We start from the raw sequence: 16,710 nt of genomic DNA, 5'->3' as shown, positions 1-16,710 counted from the left end.
GAGACTGGAGACGGAGCCTTTGGAGAAAGAACGGAGAGAGTAGCTGGCGGGATCCCGGTGCTGACTCCTCCCTCACACAGCAACAGCCACCTGGCTCAGGCAGACCACTCCCCTGAGTGGCATCAAAGTGAGAGGACCCAAGAACCCCACCCCCAGGAGGGACTGCCCTGCCCTGCGGTGTCTAAGCCAGCCTACGGAGTACAGAGTGACTAGATTAACAGCTGAAGGAGCCAGCCAGAAACAGTAGATTCTTGGAAGTCTCAAATAGACTCCCTAAGGTCAGACAGGGTCAACCTCTGACATCATCAGAGGCAGATCCAGAAAGAAAAAACAGATGTCTCCTACCATAGAAATTCACACCACACAGTGAGGAACTCAAGACAGATCAATTTAAGAAGAGGAGGCAAAAAAGAAGAGTCTCACAAACAATGGGAAGAAAAAGAAACAACCCCAGTCAAAGGGAAAGGAGGAATCCCCAGAAAGAGAACTAAATGAAATAGAGGCAAGCAAACTATCAGATATTGAGTTCCGAACAACGGTTCTAAGGAAGCTCAATGAGCTCAGTGAGTTCAGAGAGAATTACCAAAAACTACAGGGAAACTATGAGGAACTTACTGAAAACTACATCACCATGAAAAAGGACATAGAAATTATCAATAAGAGACAAGAGGAAATGAAGAATACAATTTCTGAATTGAATAACACAGTAGAAGGAATCAAAAGCAGGCTAGATGAAGCAGAGGAACGAATCAGCGAGCTGGAGGATAAAGTAGAAAACAGTTCCCAGAAAAAGCAAGAAAATGAAAAAAGACTCAAGAATGAAGAGGCATTTAGGGAAAGGCAGGACAACCTGAAACATAATCATATCTGTATAATAGGGATACCAGAAGGAGAAGAGGAGCAAGGAATAGAGAACCTGTTGGAAAAAGTAATGATGGAAAACTTCCCCAATTGGAGGAGAGAAAAAGTCACACAAGTCCAGGAAGCACAGAGGGTCCCATTCAAGAGGAACCCAATGAGGCCCCCTCCAAGACAAATCATCTTTAAATGGCAAATATCAAAGACAGAGAATCCTAAAGGAAGCAAGGGGGAAAGAGGTAGTGACCCAGTATGGCTAGCAGCTGACTCCTCAACAGAAATACTATAAGCCAGAAGGGAATGGCAAGAAATATTCCAAGTATGCCAAATTTTCATCAAAGCAAAGGCCTGCAACCAAGACTGCTCTATCCAGCAAGTCTATCCATTAAAATGGAAGGCAAAATAAGGAGTTTCCCTGACAAAAGAAGGCTAAAAGAATACACCTCCAGCAAACAAGCATTGCAAGATAAGCTAAAGGGACTGCTTTAAGAGAAAGAAATAGAATCTATGAATACCCAGTTCCTTTCACAGTCACCAATACTTGATATTACCAATATTTTTAATACTATTTATTTGATTGTGACAATGATGTGTTACTTCAATTGTTCCTTTATTATCTGTTAAAATTAAACCTGTTTTTGTATATTTCTTGCCTATTTTTAAAAAGCTTTAAGTGACTTTTTGGTATTCTTTATCCACTTTTTGATTTAATGTCTGTAGTGTTTTTTCCCTAAAGAAACAAAACAAAACTATTAACCCTTTTTTAGATGTGTTGCAAATACTTTCCTATTCTATTGCTTGTCCTTTAACTTTTTTTATATGTATATTACTATATAGTCTTAAATGTTTAATATAGCCAGAATGTCAATATTTTATTTATAGCTTCTGGGTTTGAGTATTTTACTTCAGGGTAAGAAAAATATTATCCTCTATTTTCTCCTAAAACTCCTTAGATTTTACATGTTTATTTTTAACTCATCTGAATATTTGTTGTATAATGTGTGAGATAGCGCTCTATATTTGTTTTATTTCAAGTAATAGTGGTCCATGCACCTTATTTGTTGAATAAGCCTTATTTTCCCCATTGAGTTGAAATATCAATTTAATCACATATTACATTGCTAGACTGATACATACTTTTTTTCCAGAACGTTCTTTTTATTTCATCGATCTACTTGATTATTTCTGTGCTGCTGTCATATTGTTTTAATTGCTGAGACTTTATAATGGATTTAAATTTTTAATATTTTATCATGGATATTGACATTTTAAAAAATAAATAAATAAAGTCAATCTGCATTTAAAAAAAGAAAGAAATAAGGAACTCCTACCTTTTGTGACAACATGGATGGAACTGGAGAGTATTATGCTAAGTGAAATAAGCCAGTCAGTGAAGGACAAATACCGTATGATCTCACCTATAAGTGGAATCTATTCAACGAAATAAACTAATGAACAAAATAAAGCACAGGCATGGAAACATGGAACAGGCTGAAAGTGACCAGAGAGGATGGGGAAAGAGGACAATGGTGGAAAGAAGGAGAAGGGACTAAACAAAGAACATGTATGAATGACCCACGGACATGGACAATAGAGTGGGAACTGACTATTTGGGGGGGGGGATGGGTGAGGAGGGCAAAGGGGGAAAAACTGAGACAACTGTAATAGAATCAACATGATTTAAAAATTAAAAATTAAAAAACAATAAGAGATCTCAATAAACAATGGATCAGGCACCACTCCCAAATTCACTGACCAAGCTTATCACACACATACACAAAAAGAAACCACCAAATAACACATGTCTCCTGATAAGATGCAATAGGGTTTTGACTGATGTATTGTTTGGAGGAGCAGAAGACTGCAACAGACTGAATGTCCAGTAACACAGGACTAATTAAATAAATCACAATACTATGGGCCGTAAATAAGCCATTCATGACTAAGATAGCTTTTTAGGTACTAAAAAGTAATGATTATCTTTTTAAGTTTAAAAAAAAGTACACAACAATGTGCATACTATACTACTATTTATGCAAAAATGGGAATAATACAGGATATATATACATATATATACTTGCTTGTACATACTTAAAATCTCTGGAAGGATACAAAAACACTACAGTATCTGTTGCCTTTAGAGAAGACAGCAGGGTGCTTGGCAGGATAGCAGGGGGAAGAAAACTCTTTAATGCATATCCTTTGTCCCTTTAAAATTTTGAACAATATATTATTAAAAGTTATGATTTTAAAAATATGAAAAAGAAGCCACACACAAAAAAGTATATATGCCAAACAATTCAATATATGAGACACTAAAGAACAGCAAGATTACTCTATGGTAATACAAAGGAGAATGGCAGTTACTCCTTGAATGAGTGAATTTACTGGAAAAGGACAAACATAAAGGAACTTCATAAGGTGTGGCAATGTTCTACATCTTCATTTGGGTGTGGTTACATGGGTGAATACATTTGTCTTAATTCATTGACTACACTTAATATTTGTGCATTTTACTCTAAGTAACTTATACCTCAAAGAAAAAATACATACATGCATATTTTTAAAAAGGATCAGAGTATATACTCCAAAGTGTTCATGGTAATTATCTTTAAGTGATAAGATTACAAGTGATATTTTTGTTTATCTGAAATTTTTGGCTTTTCTAAAACTAACGTGTATTACTTTCATGTTAAGTAAAACCCACCATCCTGCTTTCTTCACAGACCCCATCAGTAGGATTATACCAACTTCAACCAGAAAAGGCTTTGCTGTGCCTGTCTGAAACCCAGCTGAAAATCAGCTCACCACACACAGCCTTCTCCAAGCCCCGCGAGTCCAAGCCCGGGACGCTATCCATCCTGTCCACTCCTACATCCCCCGCACCTGCCACAGTGCCTTATATAAAACTGGTACTCCATAAATCTCTGGCAAACACTGACTGGATGTTCTAATATAAAATGAGAAGCTGTTCTGAACAATTTTGAGAAGAATGTGGACATGTGTTATATTGTTATTGAATAAAATGTGGTACTGGCTCAAAAACAAAAAGGTGCTAGGATCCACCAAAAGACAATTACAAAAAGGCAAAATAAAAAAGTTCTCTTGATATTTAACTAAAGCCATGAAAGACTCTTTGTATCCTAGGAATCCTAATGGTGAAGATTCCTTTAGAATTTCAAGACCATATTATTGCACAAGACTAGAATTTTTCTCAGTAAGAAACTAAATAACTGAACTACTTTAGACAAATATATGAAAAAGAAAAATTACTGCCTTGATGATAAGTATCCTGTAACTACCTCTAATAAGTGGATATTCCAAAAACAAAGGCCAAGCTCTGAACTATTATCTGAGGCCTTAAGCTTCAATCAATAATACAGTGTATCTCCATTCCAAGTAAGAGCCAAAAAATTCAATATGAAAGACTGCCATTCAATCCTATCAAAGTGCTGTCAATAAAACATTTTTTAAAAAACAGTTTAGTACTAACCATACATTCCTCTACAGTTTTCAGCTTTAACAGTGCTAGTTAGGTCATCAGAAAGCACCACACCATTCGTTTAGTTTCCCATGAAAATATTTTTACTGGGTTAATTCTTAATGTTATATCCTCAACTTACAGAGGTTAATACAAGAAAAAGCAACATGAACAATGTTTTTGTATCTTCTGCAAAACAACTGAAGATACTGCTTACCATCATTCTGGTTTATTTATGTTAAGATTTACACAACCAGTTTTTCTTGAAATAAGAACCAGAAAAAAGATTCTCTCCTAAAAAGTTATGTTCCTTTTTATCAGCTAAGAACTATATTAATTGCTGTGTTTCTTTCTGGAATTTAGTTCAAGTATAATGGTGCTCAAGAACTGTACTAAATTTTAACGTGCAAGTACAATTATCTTGCCTTAGTTTTCGGGTAGAACTTTTTCCCCATTCCACTGTTTTAGTTTTTGAGCTCTCTGACTTTAATTTCTTTTGTATATACATCCTCACTATAATAAACTACCTCAAATCCTTGGAATTAGATGGGGTACGAATAAAAAAATTGAAATAATGAAACAGGGTCCATAGCCTGCCTTGTAAGTAGAAACAGAAACTTTTTCAATTTATCCATAGGATTTATCAAGAGGGACATTAAAGTGCAGGAGAGAAATCGAATGGTTTGCCTGATAAATGTCCTGTCTTGGTGACCAAACTATTGCACCTGGAACACCATTCTTTCAATTAGGTGACATCTGAGGCAATAATAATTAGGAACTAACATTTGTCCATGGGTATTTTTCCTCCTCCCTTCCTTCTTTGTCCCTTTTTAACTGGATTGGTTTAACCTCAGGCCTACTGGGAACACTTCAGCATGAGGAGAGTGATACTGGAGCTACAGAAGTGCTGCCCATTTGTCGGGCTGTATCCTCAGAGCCCCTGCACTGCTTGTGCTCTACATTTCACAAAGAAAGGTCGCAAGGGACACATTCAGAGCTTCAGCATTTACAGAACACATGAAAAATTCACTGTGAGTAATTCTATATAGCTACACTAGTCTTTAGCCTAAGAATTGAAATCAAAGTTCTGTTTCTCATCAGGCAACATCCTTAAACTCAAAAACTACCTACCAATTTAAAACAAATAGTCAATCAGTCATTTCTTTAAAGTACCTATGTAGCACCACATTTTTAATTAAACTCAAATAAAGCCACATTTAATGTTTTAATTTTAAAAGCCATAAAATTAAACTATAGTTACATTATACACTGGACTATTAATGTTTAATGTTTTCATTTTTTATATTTTAATTTAAGATATTCACATGGTAAAAAAAATTCAGGTTAGAAATAACATTATTTATTGAATATATAAAGTATAAAGACTGACATCAAAGAGCAAGAATAAAGGAAAAAATGTTACATGATGTATTTTACTCACCAGAGCTGTAATATGAGTATCTTTTTTTTAAAGGAGATATTTCCTCCTTTTAGGAGAAGAAAGCGTTTCTAATCGATCCAACCAATTCTGATTCTCACCCTCCTCAGAAATAAATTAATTTTGCATTGTATACTTTTTAAACAAGTGTGTGTGGCAGAGAGGAAGGTGGGAGAAGAGGGCTGGAGTGCTCTGTTTTATTTGCTAGTTTCAAATCTTTCCAGCTTCTTGAAAAGAGCATATTCAATAGGTTTTTTTGCCTGCATTGCAGATTTTTGGCAGGCTAACTTTGTCCTATTTCAAAAGCTTTGCTGAACCTGAAAAACTACAATAACTGTTTTCATCCTGTCATGTCAAAAATTCTTAGGAACTATTAAGGCTGTTCTTCATTACCTATGCACACCAGCCCCAACATGCTTAAAGGACTGAGATTGGCATTCAGACACAAAAGGCACCAAGAGACATAAAAGAGAGGAACTCAGCTAAATCCTCACATAGCTCAGGATAAACTCTCAATGACTAAAAACCTGTGACCTGATTTTCTTTTAATTTAAGAAGGTTTATTTTATAACAGTTTATTTAATGAGTTTCTTATAAAATCTCCAGGACCCTGAGAAAATCAGATTCAGGGCTACACAGTGAGGAACAATAGGCTAAAAGCAAAAAATTGGTTCAGTGAGGAAAACACTACTGCTACAGCATCTTAATCTGCTCAGCCAGTCACCAAAATACCATACACTTGGAGGCTGAAACAACAGACATTTATTCTCACAGATATGGAGGCTGGGAAGTCAAGATAAAGGTTCTGCTGATTTGATTTCTAGTGAGAACTCTCTTTCTGGATTGCAGATAGCTATGTTCTCACTGTGTCCTCCCATGGTGAAGTGATTTTTCATAAGGTAAAGAAAACCCAAATATTTCTCTGAACAAATATTTTATCCACCCTAACTAAATTTTTAGCAGGACTATCCCAATGGCAGCCAAGAAAATGTAGCTGCTTTCAGTTTCTTTAGCAAAAATTGACCTGGGTATAATTTAAATTATCAGAACTCATTCTAAATTGCTCTGCTTTGTAAGGTAAATTTCTTTTATGCAAGGAAAATTGTAAATATCTAACTACAAAGACCAAATTATTTTGAGTTTCAAGCAAGAACAAGAGAGAACAGTTATGTTCATTACTGAGCAAGTAAAACATAGAAGTATTCTTTGCTGTTTGAGGTTCAGAAAGAATGAGCAGACTGCTAACCCAATCACCTAATGATTTTGTGCAAGAAAAATATTTTGTCTTCAAAACAATTAATGGAAAAAAGAAGTGGCCCACAAATAAGTTCTCATATTACGCAGTGTCATACACAATATAACTAGAGAAAAATTTTTATTCCTTTTTCTTTGTTTTACCCAATGAACCAGATAACCCATTTCTACAAGGCAATGACAAACAACAGTATGGGACCTGAATATTATTAATAGATTTTTTTAAAAAACAAAACTATTCAAGTGAGTCAGTTTTCAAATTTATCTTATTCTTTATCAATCCTATGTAAAAGAAGTAAAGTGAGGTGGGGAAGAAATGCTTCTTTGAAACAAATCTGTTAGGTCAGATGTATGTGTAAATTAAAATTTTACAGTAAAAAGAATAACAACTCTGCCCCTAGGACAGCAATGTTTTCCTGAGCCAAAACATTTGCTTGGGTAGCTGGGTAATTTTTTGGTATCCTCACAATGACTCACACAAAATTACCTGTGTGAAAAAAAAAAAAAAAAGAAACTGAAAGTCTGCATTTCTGAAAGACATTAAAGACTTTCCTAGAGAATCATGTTATGGTGTTGAGTTACTACAGCAAGCAGAATAATGGCTCTCCAAAGATGCCCACATCCCACTGTCTGGAATCTGTAAATACGCTACCATGGCATGGCAAAGAGACTTCTGCAGAAGTGATTTAGGTTATGAGTTTGAAATGGAGAGATTATCCTGGGTTTTCTGGGTGGGCTCAATCAAATCATGGGAGTCCTTGAAAGCAGAGAACCTTTCCCTGCTGTGGCCAGAGAGAAAGAGAGAGAGAGAGATGTGACAACGGAAGAAGTGTCAGAGAGATGCAATGGTCCAAGTGTGTTGATACAGAGGAAGGAAACCTCTAGCCAAGGAATGCGTGCGGCCCCTAGAAGCTGGACTTGAAAGGCAAGGAAACAGATTCTTCCCTAGAGCCTCCAGAAAGGACACAACCCTGTCACACCTCGATTTTAGTACAGTAAAACCCTATCAGACTTCTGTCCCACAGAACTACATAATAAATTTGTATTGTTTTAAGCCATCAACCTTATAGTAATATGTTACAGAAGCATAGAAACTAATACAGTACACCTATAAGCGGAACCTAACCAACAATGCAAAGATGCAAGGAAAATATGACCAGCAACACTGAAAGGAAAAGAAACTAATACAGTAGCCTATACTCTTTGATAGGTAATAGAATTTCCTTTTGGAGAAAATAATGGCACATCCTATTAAAAACAAAATTTGCCTACTGAACTAGTATAATTTAAGGTAGAGACTTTCCATAAAAATTTGTAAATATATGCTTTAAATCCACTTTAAACCTTTCAGACAATGGTCCAATGTTAAGTGTTACACATGAGCAAGTCAATAACCCTTGTTCTCCCAGCTCTCTAGGCCAGTACAGATGACCACCCTTCCCTGCTCCTGGAGATTACTCACTCAATGAAGTCCTCTTTACACTGCTTTAGCATCTCACATGTCTGCTGGATCTCTTGCTCACTCAAAAGTACCAACATCCCAATAGTTAGGTGAAGTTTTTTCGGATTCTGGAAAATAGAGCTATCAACTCCATGATCCTGTTATCAAAAGGAGAAAAATAAGAAACTCAGCCCATATAAAAATAAATAGTATAAATAAAATTTAGAGTCCAGAAATGAATCCACACATTTATATATAACCAACTGATTTTCAACCAGAGTGCCAAGACAATTTAATGATGAAAGGAGAGTCTCTTCAACAAATGATGCTGGGACAACTGAATATCCACATGCAAAAGAATGAAGTTGGATCCCTACGTCATACTATATACAGGAATTATATCTAAATGGAGTCATGAACTACTATCACGTATGATATCATTGATATGAACATGTATCAATATAGATAAATCTCAAAAACATTAGCTAAGCAAAATAAGCCAGGTGCAAAAAATTATGTATTATGATTTCATTTATGGAAATGGACAAAAAAGGCAAATCTGTAGAGACTGAAATATTAATGGTTGCTTGGGGTCTGGGAAGGGACTGCAAACAGGCATGATGGATCTTTTTGGACTGATGGAGATGTTCTAAAACTGGATTGTGGTAAAGGCTGCACAACTCTGTAAATTTACTAAAAGCAATTGAATTGCACATTTAAGATGGGTGTATTTTTTAAATTTTTATTTACTGTTTTTTTTTTTTAAGTGAGAGAGAGAGGAAGCAGGAGAGAGAAAGTGCACACTGGGGATGAAACCCACTTGGCGTAGCAGAATGATGCTCCAACCAACTGAGCTACCCAGCCAGGGTATTTGGTATGTAAACTATACCCCAATAAAACTATTAAACATAAATATGTGTATATATGCCTTTTCTTTTTAAGAGCATTCAAGCAATGAAGCAAGCTTTTACCTATAATTCAACCTGCTGAGAGTTATTCACAGAATAATTTAAGAGTGTTCATCTCTTCAAATACCATATGACATCACTTATATGTGGAATCCAGAAAGTAAAACAAATGAACAAACAAAACAGAAACAGATTCATAGATACAGAGAACAGATGGAATGTTGCCAGAAGGGAGGCGGGAGCGGGGGGTGCGTTTGGTTAAGGGGCTGGGTGAAAAAGGTGAAGGGATTAAGACGTACAAACTGGTAGTCACAAAATAGTCACAGGAATGTGAAGTACAGCATAGGGAATGTAGTCCGTAATGTTGTAATAACTATGTATGGCTTGAGGTGGGTATCTGAAATATTGGGGACGGGGAACACTTTATAAAGGACATGATTGTCTAACCACTATGCTGTTTACCCAAAACTAATACAAAAAATACTGGTTGTACACTCTAATTGAAAAACAAATAATAATAACAACAACAACACAGTGAAACCAAATCTACTGAAATAACAACAACAACAATACGGTGAAACCAAATCTACTGAAATGAATTGGATATTTGAATATTGATATTGGAGGAAAAAAAAGAGTGATCATCTCTTACTTGATCCCTCCTTTTGACTTGCCAAAGGTCTTTCAACCTATAATGTTAAAAACACCATGTACACATAGAGATTTTTGTAGACGATAAAGCTGGTATCTCAAATCACTGAGGAAAATATAATTTCCCTTAATTATGTTGGGGCAACTGGACAGATACTTGGAAAAGAATACAATTATATCTATTCTTTGCACCACACATGAGAATAAACCCCAAACCAAAGACTAAAATGTAAAAAATGAAACTACACAAGTGCAAAAAGAAAACATAGATGAATTCCTCTTTAACCTGAATACAGACAAAGGCTTTCAAACTAAAACCAGAAATCTGCCCGAACTAGTGTGGCTCAGTTGGCTAGGTGTCATCCTGCAAAGCAAAAGGTCACTGGTTAGATTCCTGGTCAGGGCACATGCCTAGGACTGGTGTCCTTATAAAAAGAGGAGCACATGCACACAGAGAAAAGGCCATGTAAGGGCACAGCAAAAAGGCAGATGTCCGCAAGCCAGGAAGAAAGGTCTCATCAGAAAACAACACTGCCAGCATCTTGATCTTGGACTTCTAGCCTCTGTGAGAAAATAGATCTCTGTTGTTTAAGCCACTCAAGTCTATGGTATTCTGTTATAGCAGCCCAAGCAGTCTAATACACCGTGCAATCCTACTTCTGGGAATTTATCCTGAGGATATATTTTCAGCAATATAAACTATATGTGCACAAGGTTAGTGACTAGAGCATTACTGGAAAATATTTCAATGTCCAAGTATAGAAGATTGGTTGAAAACCATGTATAAATAAAATACAAGTGTAAACTGATATAAAGTGACTTTTCAGGACATAATGGTAAATGAAAAAAGAACAGTGCACAAGAGCACATAACTTGCTACCATCTGTGTAAAAAAGAAGGGAAAATTAAAAAAACAAACACATACCTATTTATCTATACAAAAAGGAACACAAGACAAATAAACCAAAAAGCAATGAAGTTGGTTACCCACAAGTGATGAGGAGAACAGGGTAGAAAGGACTCAGAAACATGCTCCACTTCTTCTGAATATGCCCTTCTGTACAGTTTTTTTAAATATTTTATTTATTCATTTTTAGAGAGAGGGGAAGGGAGGGAGAAAGAATGGGAGAGAAACATCAGTGTGTGATTGCCTCTTGCACACCCCCCATTGGGGATCTGGCCCGCAACCCAGGCATGTTCTCTGACTGGGAATCAAACCAACAACCCTTTGGTTCGTAGGCCAGCACTCAATCCACTGAGCCACACCAGCCAGGGCCCTTTTGCACAGTTTTGACTTTTAGAAGCATTTTGCTAACCTACGTATTCAAAATTAAATTAGCAAGGATGGGAAGCGGCGGGGGGTGGGGGGGGGAGCTAAATGTTGAAAGCAAACTAAAAATTAACCAACTTGCATTTCAAATGAATACCAAATCCACACTAGAGGGGGTTTAAAAAGGAAGAGCTAATACAAGTCAATTTATAAACACAAAATCTGACTATATATCTCAGCTGGGCTTTTTTTTAGATGTTATTATAGGATTGAGTGAATGGGTAAGGAAGAACATAAAAATATGGACACGCACCCTCACTAGTGTGGCTCAGTTAGTTCAGCGCATTCCACAAAGTGAAAGGTTGTTGGCTGGATTCCTGGTCAGGGCACATGCCTCGGTTGCAGGTCTGGTCCCAGGTCAGGGAGCATATGAGAGGCAATCTATCAATGTTTCTCTCTCACAGCAGTGTTTCTCTCCCTCTCTTTCTCCCTCCCTTTCTCTCACTCTAAAAATAAATAAGTAAAATCTTTTTTAAAAACTATGGAACATGGGAGGGAAAGAAAGAACCCTGTGGGATGGAGTACAAAGATATTTTTGTGAACTTTTTTTCTTTAGAGGTTTTATTTATTTATTTTCAGAGAGGTAGAAAGCAAGGCGGGGAGAGAGAGAGAGAAACATCAATGTGTGAGAGACGTATCAATCAGCTGCCTCTCACACACCCCCAACTGAGGACCTAGCCTGCAACCCAGGCATGTGCCCTGACTGGGAATTGAACCAGCAACGTTCTAGTTCATAGGCTGGCACTCAATCCACTGAGCCACACCAGCCAGGACGTCTTTGTGAACTCTTGATTTCTAAAAGATATACAGTCAGCCCTCTGTATCTGTGGGTGTCACATCTGTGAATTCAACCAACTACAGATCAAAAACATTTGGAAGAAAAAATTTCAGAAGATTCCAAAAGGCAAAACTTGAATCTGTCACATGTCAAACTGACTCCACGCAAATGAAGTGATGTATAGACCTACCCTGCTGTAGCTTGTATGCATATAGGTTATATGCAAATTCTCTGCCATTTTATGTAAGGGACTTGAACATCCTTGGATTTTGGTATCTGCAGGGAGTCGTGGAACCAATCCCCTGCTAGATACAGAGGGACAACTGTATAAGCACAAATATGTATGTAAGTATATATATGTATACATACTCATACATATAGATATATGTATATATACACATCCATACATATATTTTCCAGCTCTGTCTACAGGAAGGACTTAGCAGTAAAGATATTTTGAGCATACCTATCACCATTTTGGTCTCTAGTACCATTTCCCACTAAATGGAACCAGGATTATTAGAGGAATGGCTAACTCCAGGGTTGGGTCAGGGAAGTACAAGATAAGCCTGGAACATCTTATTATGCCAGAAAGTATAGAAATAATGGTGGTGGGGTATGGAAGGAAGGCATGTCACCAACACAGAATCCAGCTTGAAGGACCCCCCCACTGGTTACATGAGGAACAATTGGAACACTAAAATAATTGAGTAATAATTTATAAACTTTTGAAAAAATAGGATTGTACATGCATGACAGATGAGAAGAGAGTGTTGTTTCTTGTAGTAGAACACTGAATTGTAACTGGTAAATATAGAGAAAATATAAAAAGTTACAAATTCATAAGTCCGCAACCATCAAGGCAAAGATTGGTTCAGGAAAGAATTATCAAAGGATGCTAAATCTAAGGAGAAATTTTGCTGAGAAGCTGAACTTTTGCATAGTCTTAAAATGTCTCCCCACAGATTGCTTACAGGTTGTGTAGAAAATTAATCACACCTGGACTGGCTGGTGTAAAAATTAACATTACTAATAAAGGGCATCGTATCTAGATGAGGTATGTTGAGAAAGACATATCATCACTCACACAATGTCCTAGCCAGAAATGCATAACCTCAGTCTACTCCTGAAGAAACATCGGACCAACCCCAAAAGAGCATTCTAGTCTTTAAAATTTATTATTTATTAAAGCAGCATTCTATTTTTAAAAAACCAAACAAAGTCAATACCAAGAAAGACAAAGAAAGGCTGTGGAAATGGTCCAGATCCAGGGAGACTGAAGAGAAATGTCAACTAAATATAAAACCTAATGCTAGGCTGGATCCTGTATCAGAGGGGAAAAATGCTGTGTTGACAAAATTAGGATGTGGATAGCAAAACATAGATAAAAGTATCAATGTTAAGTTTATTAAAGTTGAAAATTATATGGCTATTATGTTTTTAAAAATAGTGATTTCATAAGAAATATATATCTCGAAGTATTTAGGGGTAAAGGGCCATAACATACACAATGCACTCTGAAGTAGTTCAGAAAGAGAAAAAAATGATAACACAAATACAGTAAAATATTAACAATAGGTGATTATGAGTAAAGAATATTTTCTATGGTCTTATAACTTTACTGAATTTAAAATTATTAGTATCCTATTGCTGCTGTAACAAATTACCACAAACTAGTTTTAAAACTACACAAATTTATTATCTTACTATATAGAAAAAGGAAGCTCTACAACTTTTCTTTCCTTACCTTACCTTACTCTTTGAGAGCCTACCACTTTAGTCAGCTTGAGTTCACTTGCTAAGAAATCAATGAATATTGGAAAACAAAGAACACCACAAAAGAGCAAGAAAAGGAACAGATGGGATGCTCTAAAGGCCACATAGTCTTTAGTCTTTTCTGGGATCCTAAGAGTTCATACAGTCTTCAAGAGGACTGGAGATTATATAACTTATATGTAACCCAACTGCAGTCTTTTTATAAATGGGAAACACCCTAAATCTTACCCTGCCTAGCAAAGCTATCTACTAAGAAAAACTTTTCTCTTACTGAATTATCTAAAACTAACGTAGAACCAAATAATCTTCAAGGCAATGGCATGAATCTCTAGAGACACCATTTTTCTTTACTTGGAATATAGCACATTCCCATCCACCAGCTTCTTCTTTGAAGTGAACAAAGATGAACATCAAACTTTTTACTCCAAGAGTTTAATTACACTGGGCACTGCTCCAAGTTCACCATTACTCAGAGCTGGAACTATTTTACTCCATTAGGTTGGCCAACCAGGCTGGCGCCTGAAAATTCTAATGGTGGTGACCTTCCACCCAGCAAGGAAAAGCAGAGTATTATAAAAGAAATTCCCTCAGGAAGTTTTAATCTAGATGGGGGGAAAAAGTTTCTTTATGGCTAAGTCGCATCAGTGAGCCTCAGTTTCTTTGTTAAATAAGGTCTAATCCAAGGAAAAAATGCACACAAAAGTTACCTCCACAGAAAGCATATGTGCAGGCCAAAGCAACAGTTCAGAGTTCAAAGTCACATTCTAACTCAGCAGTCCCAGGTGCAAAACCTTAACCTTCTCATTCAAACTGCAGCTTCATGATTTACCACTAACAATCACCACATCATCACTTGACTCTTCATTGATTATACTTTTTTTAAAAAACTGTGTTTTATTGATTATGCTATTACAGTTCTCCCAATTTTCCCCTTGGTCCCCCTCCACCAGCACTCTCTACTCCCTCGGGCAATCCCCACACCATTTCCATGTCCATGGGTCATGCATATAAGTTTTTTTGGCTACTCCATATCATATAGCATACTTCACATCCCTGTAGCTATTCAATAACTATCTATTTGTACTTCTTAATCCCCTCACCTCTTCATCCATTCCCCCATATTCCCCTTAACCATCAAAACACTCTCCATATCCATGATTCCATATCCATTTCATATAATAATGGTTTGGTGATGATGAACTCCTTTAGTTTTTCTTCTTTGGGAAGCTCTTTCTCTACCCTTTGATTCTAAATGGAAGTTTTGATGGGTAGAACATTCTTGGCTGTAGGTCCCTCCTTTTCATGACTTTGAATACTTCTTGCCAATCCCTTCTAGTCTGCAAAGTTTCTTTTGAGAAATCAGCTGACATTCCTATGAGAATCCCCAGTAGGTCACTAATTGCTTTTCTCTCACTGCTTTTGAGATTCTTTATCTTTAACCTTTGGCATTTTAATTATGATGTGTCTGGGAGTGGACCTCTTTGAATTCATCTTGTTTGGTCTTCTCTGGGCTTCTTGGACTTGCATGTTTATTTCCTTCACCAAACTGAGGAAGTTTTCTTTCATTACTTTTTCAAATAGATTTCCAATTTCTTGGTCCTCCTCTTCTCCTTCTGGCACCCCTATGATGCGAACATAGGTCCTCTTGAAGTTGTCCCAGAGGCTGCTTACACTACCCTCATTTTTTTTGGATTTTTCCTTCTTGTTGTTCTGATTGGTTGTTTTTGCTTCTTTATGTCCCAAATCTTTTTTGTTTTAATGGATCATTTTTATGTTGCTGCAGTCCCCACTAAGTTCCTTGCACATGCTTATAATCAATGTTTTAAATTCTCCATCTGATAGATTTATCTCCATTTTGTTTAGTTCTTTTTCTGGAGTTTTGACCTGTTTTTTCATTTGGGCCATTTCTTTGTCTCCTCGTTTTGGCAGCCTCACTGTGTTTGTTTCCATGTATTAGGTAGAGACACTATAAACCCGCTTCTTGGTAGTGTGGCCTAATATAGTAGGTGTCCCGTAGGATCCAGTGGCACAGCTGCCCCTATCACCCAAGGTGGATACTCGAGGTGCACCTTTGTGTGGGCGGAGTACACCCTCCTCTTGGAGTTGAGCCTTGATTGCTGGTGGCAGGTCAGTAGCAGGGATTTACCCAGGCCAGTCAGCTGCAAAGGCTGGCTGTGACCACTGATGACCAACCTCCATGCTCTATGGAGAATCAGCTGTGTTGGGGCAGGGTGGTGGTGTTCCAGTGTGGTCTGTAGCTGCCCACTGGGTGCACAGGCTCTGGCATTTCCTGGGTGGTGCAGGCCAAGGTCAGTCCCCAACCTGTGTTTTGCCCAGGTGCTACTTGTGTTGGGCTTGGAGATTCTCAGGCGAAGCCAAGCTGTGAACCTAAGCTGGTTACTGCTGGGCCTGGGCCTGGGGCCACTTAGCAAGAGGTGCGGAGGCTGGAGGCTCACTGAGGTTGTCTGTTGTTTGTGTGAAAGGATTTAGGAACTTGTGAAGTATGAGCCAAGATCAGCCATTCATATGGAAAAGTCTCTGTTAACAGCTTGCGGCTGGTAAGCTGGGTGAGAACGAGTCTCAGGGGATCTCCAGGGAGGGGCAAACAGTGGTAGGCTGGTTGATGGAGACTCAGATTTAGCACCCGCCTGCCAGTTCTGTGCCTCTGTGGGGGGAGTGTTCAGAAAAGGGACAGTGGCCTCTGCCTGCCTTTCTGTCTGGGAGAAAGCTGTCCCCCAGCTCTCGTCTTGATGCCAGACATGTCACTTCCTCCCAGTATGCCACTGGTGCCTTTC

The 16,710-nt window shown here is 37.5% G+C and overlaps 1 protein-coding gene across 5 annotated transcripts in view; it reads right to left on the bottom strand.

Annotated features, from left to right (window-relative positions):
• ASCC1 (activating signal cointegrator 1 complex subunit 1) overlaps positions 1-16,710 on the bottom strand; it is a 115,817-nt gene that overhangs the window by 61,121 nt on the left and 37,986 nt on the right. For all 5 annotated transcript variants that reach the window (XM_054572642.1, XM_054572639.1, XM_054572640.1 and 2 more), the window contains exon 6: positions 8,494-8,630. In XM_054572642.1, the coding sequence (XP_054428617.1) occupies positions 8,494-8,630 (137 nt within the window). The remainder of the gene's footprint in view (positions 1-8,493; positions 8,631-16,710) is intronic.

The sequence above is a fragment of the Pteronotus mesoamericanus genome, unplaced genomic scaffold, assembly GCF_021234165.1.
Source record: "Pteronotus mesoamericanus isolate MK-2021 breed Mesoamerican mustached bat unplaced genomic scaffold, CSHL_Meso_final contig_24, whole genome shotgun sequence".
NCBI classification, from domain to species: domain Eukaryota; kingdom Metazoa; phylum Chordata; class Mammalia; order Chiroptera; family Mormoopidae; genus Pteronotus; species Pteronotus mesoamericanus.
This window is presented reverse-complemented; position numbering and strand designations above follow the sequence as displayed.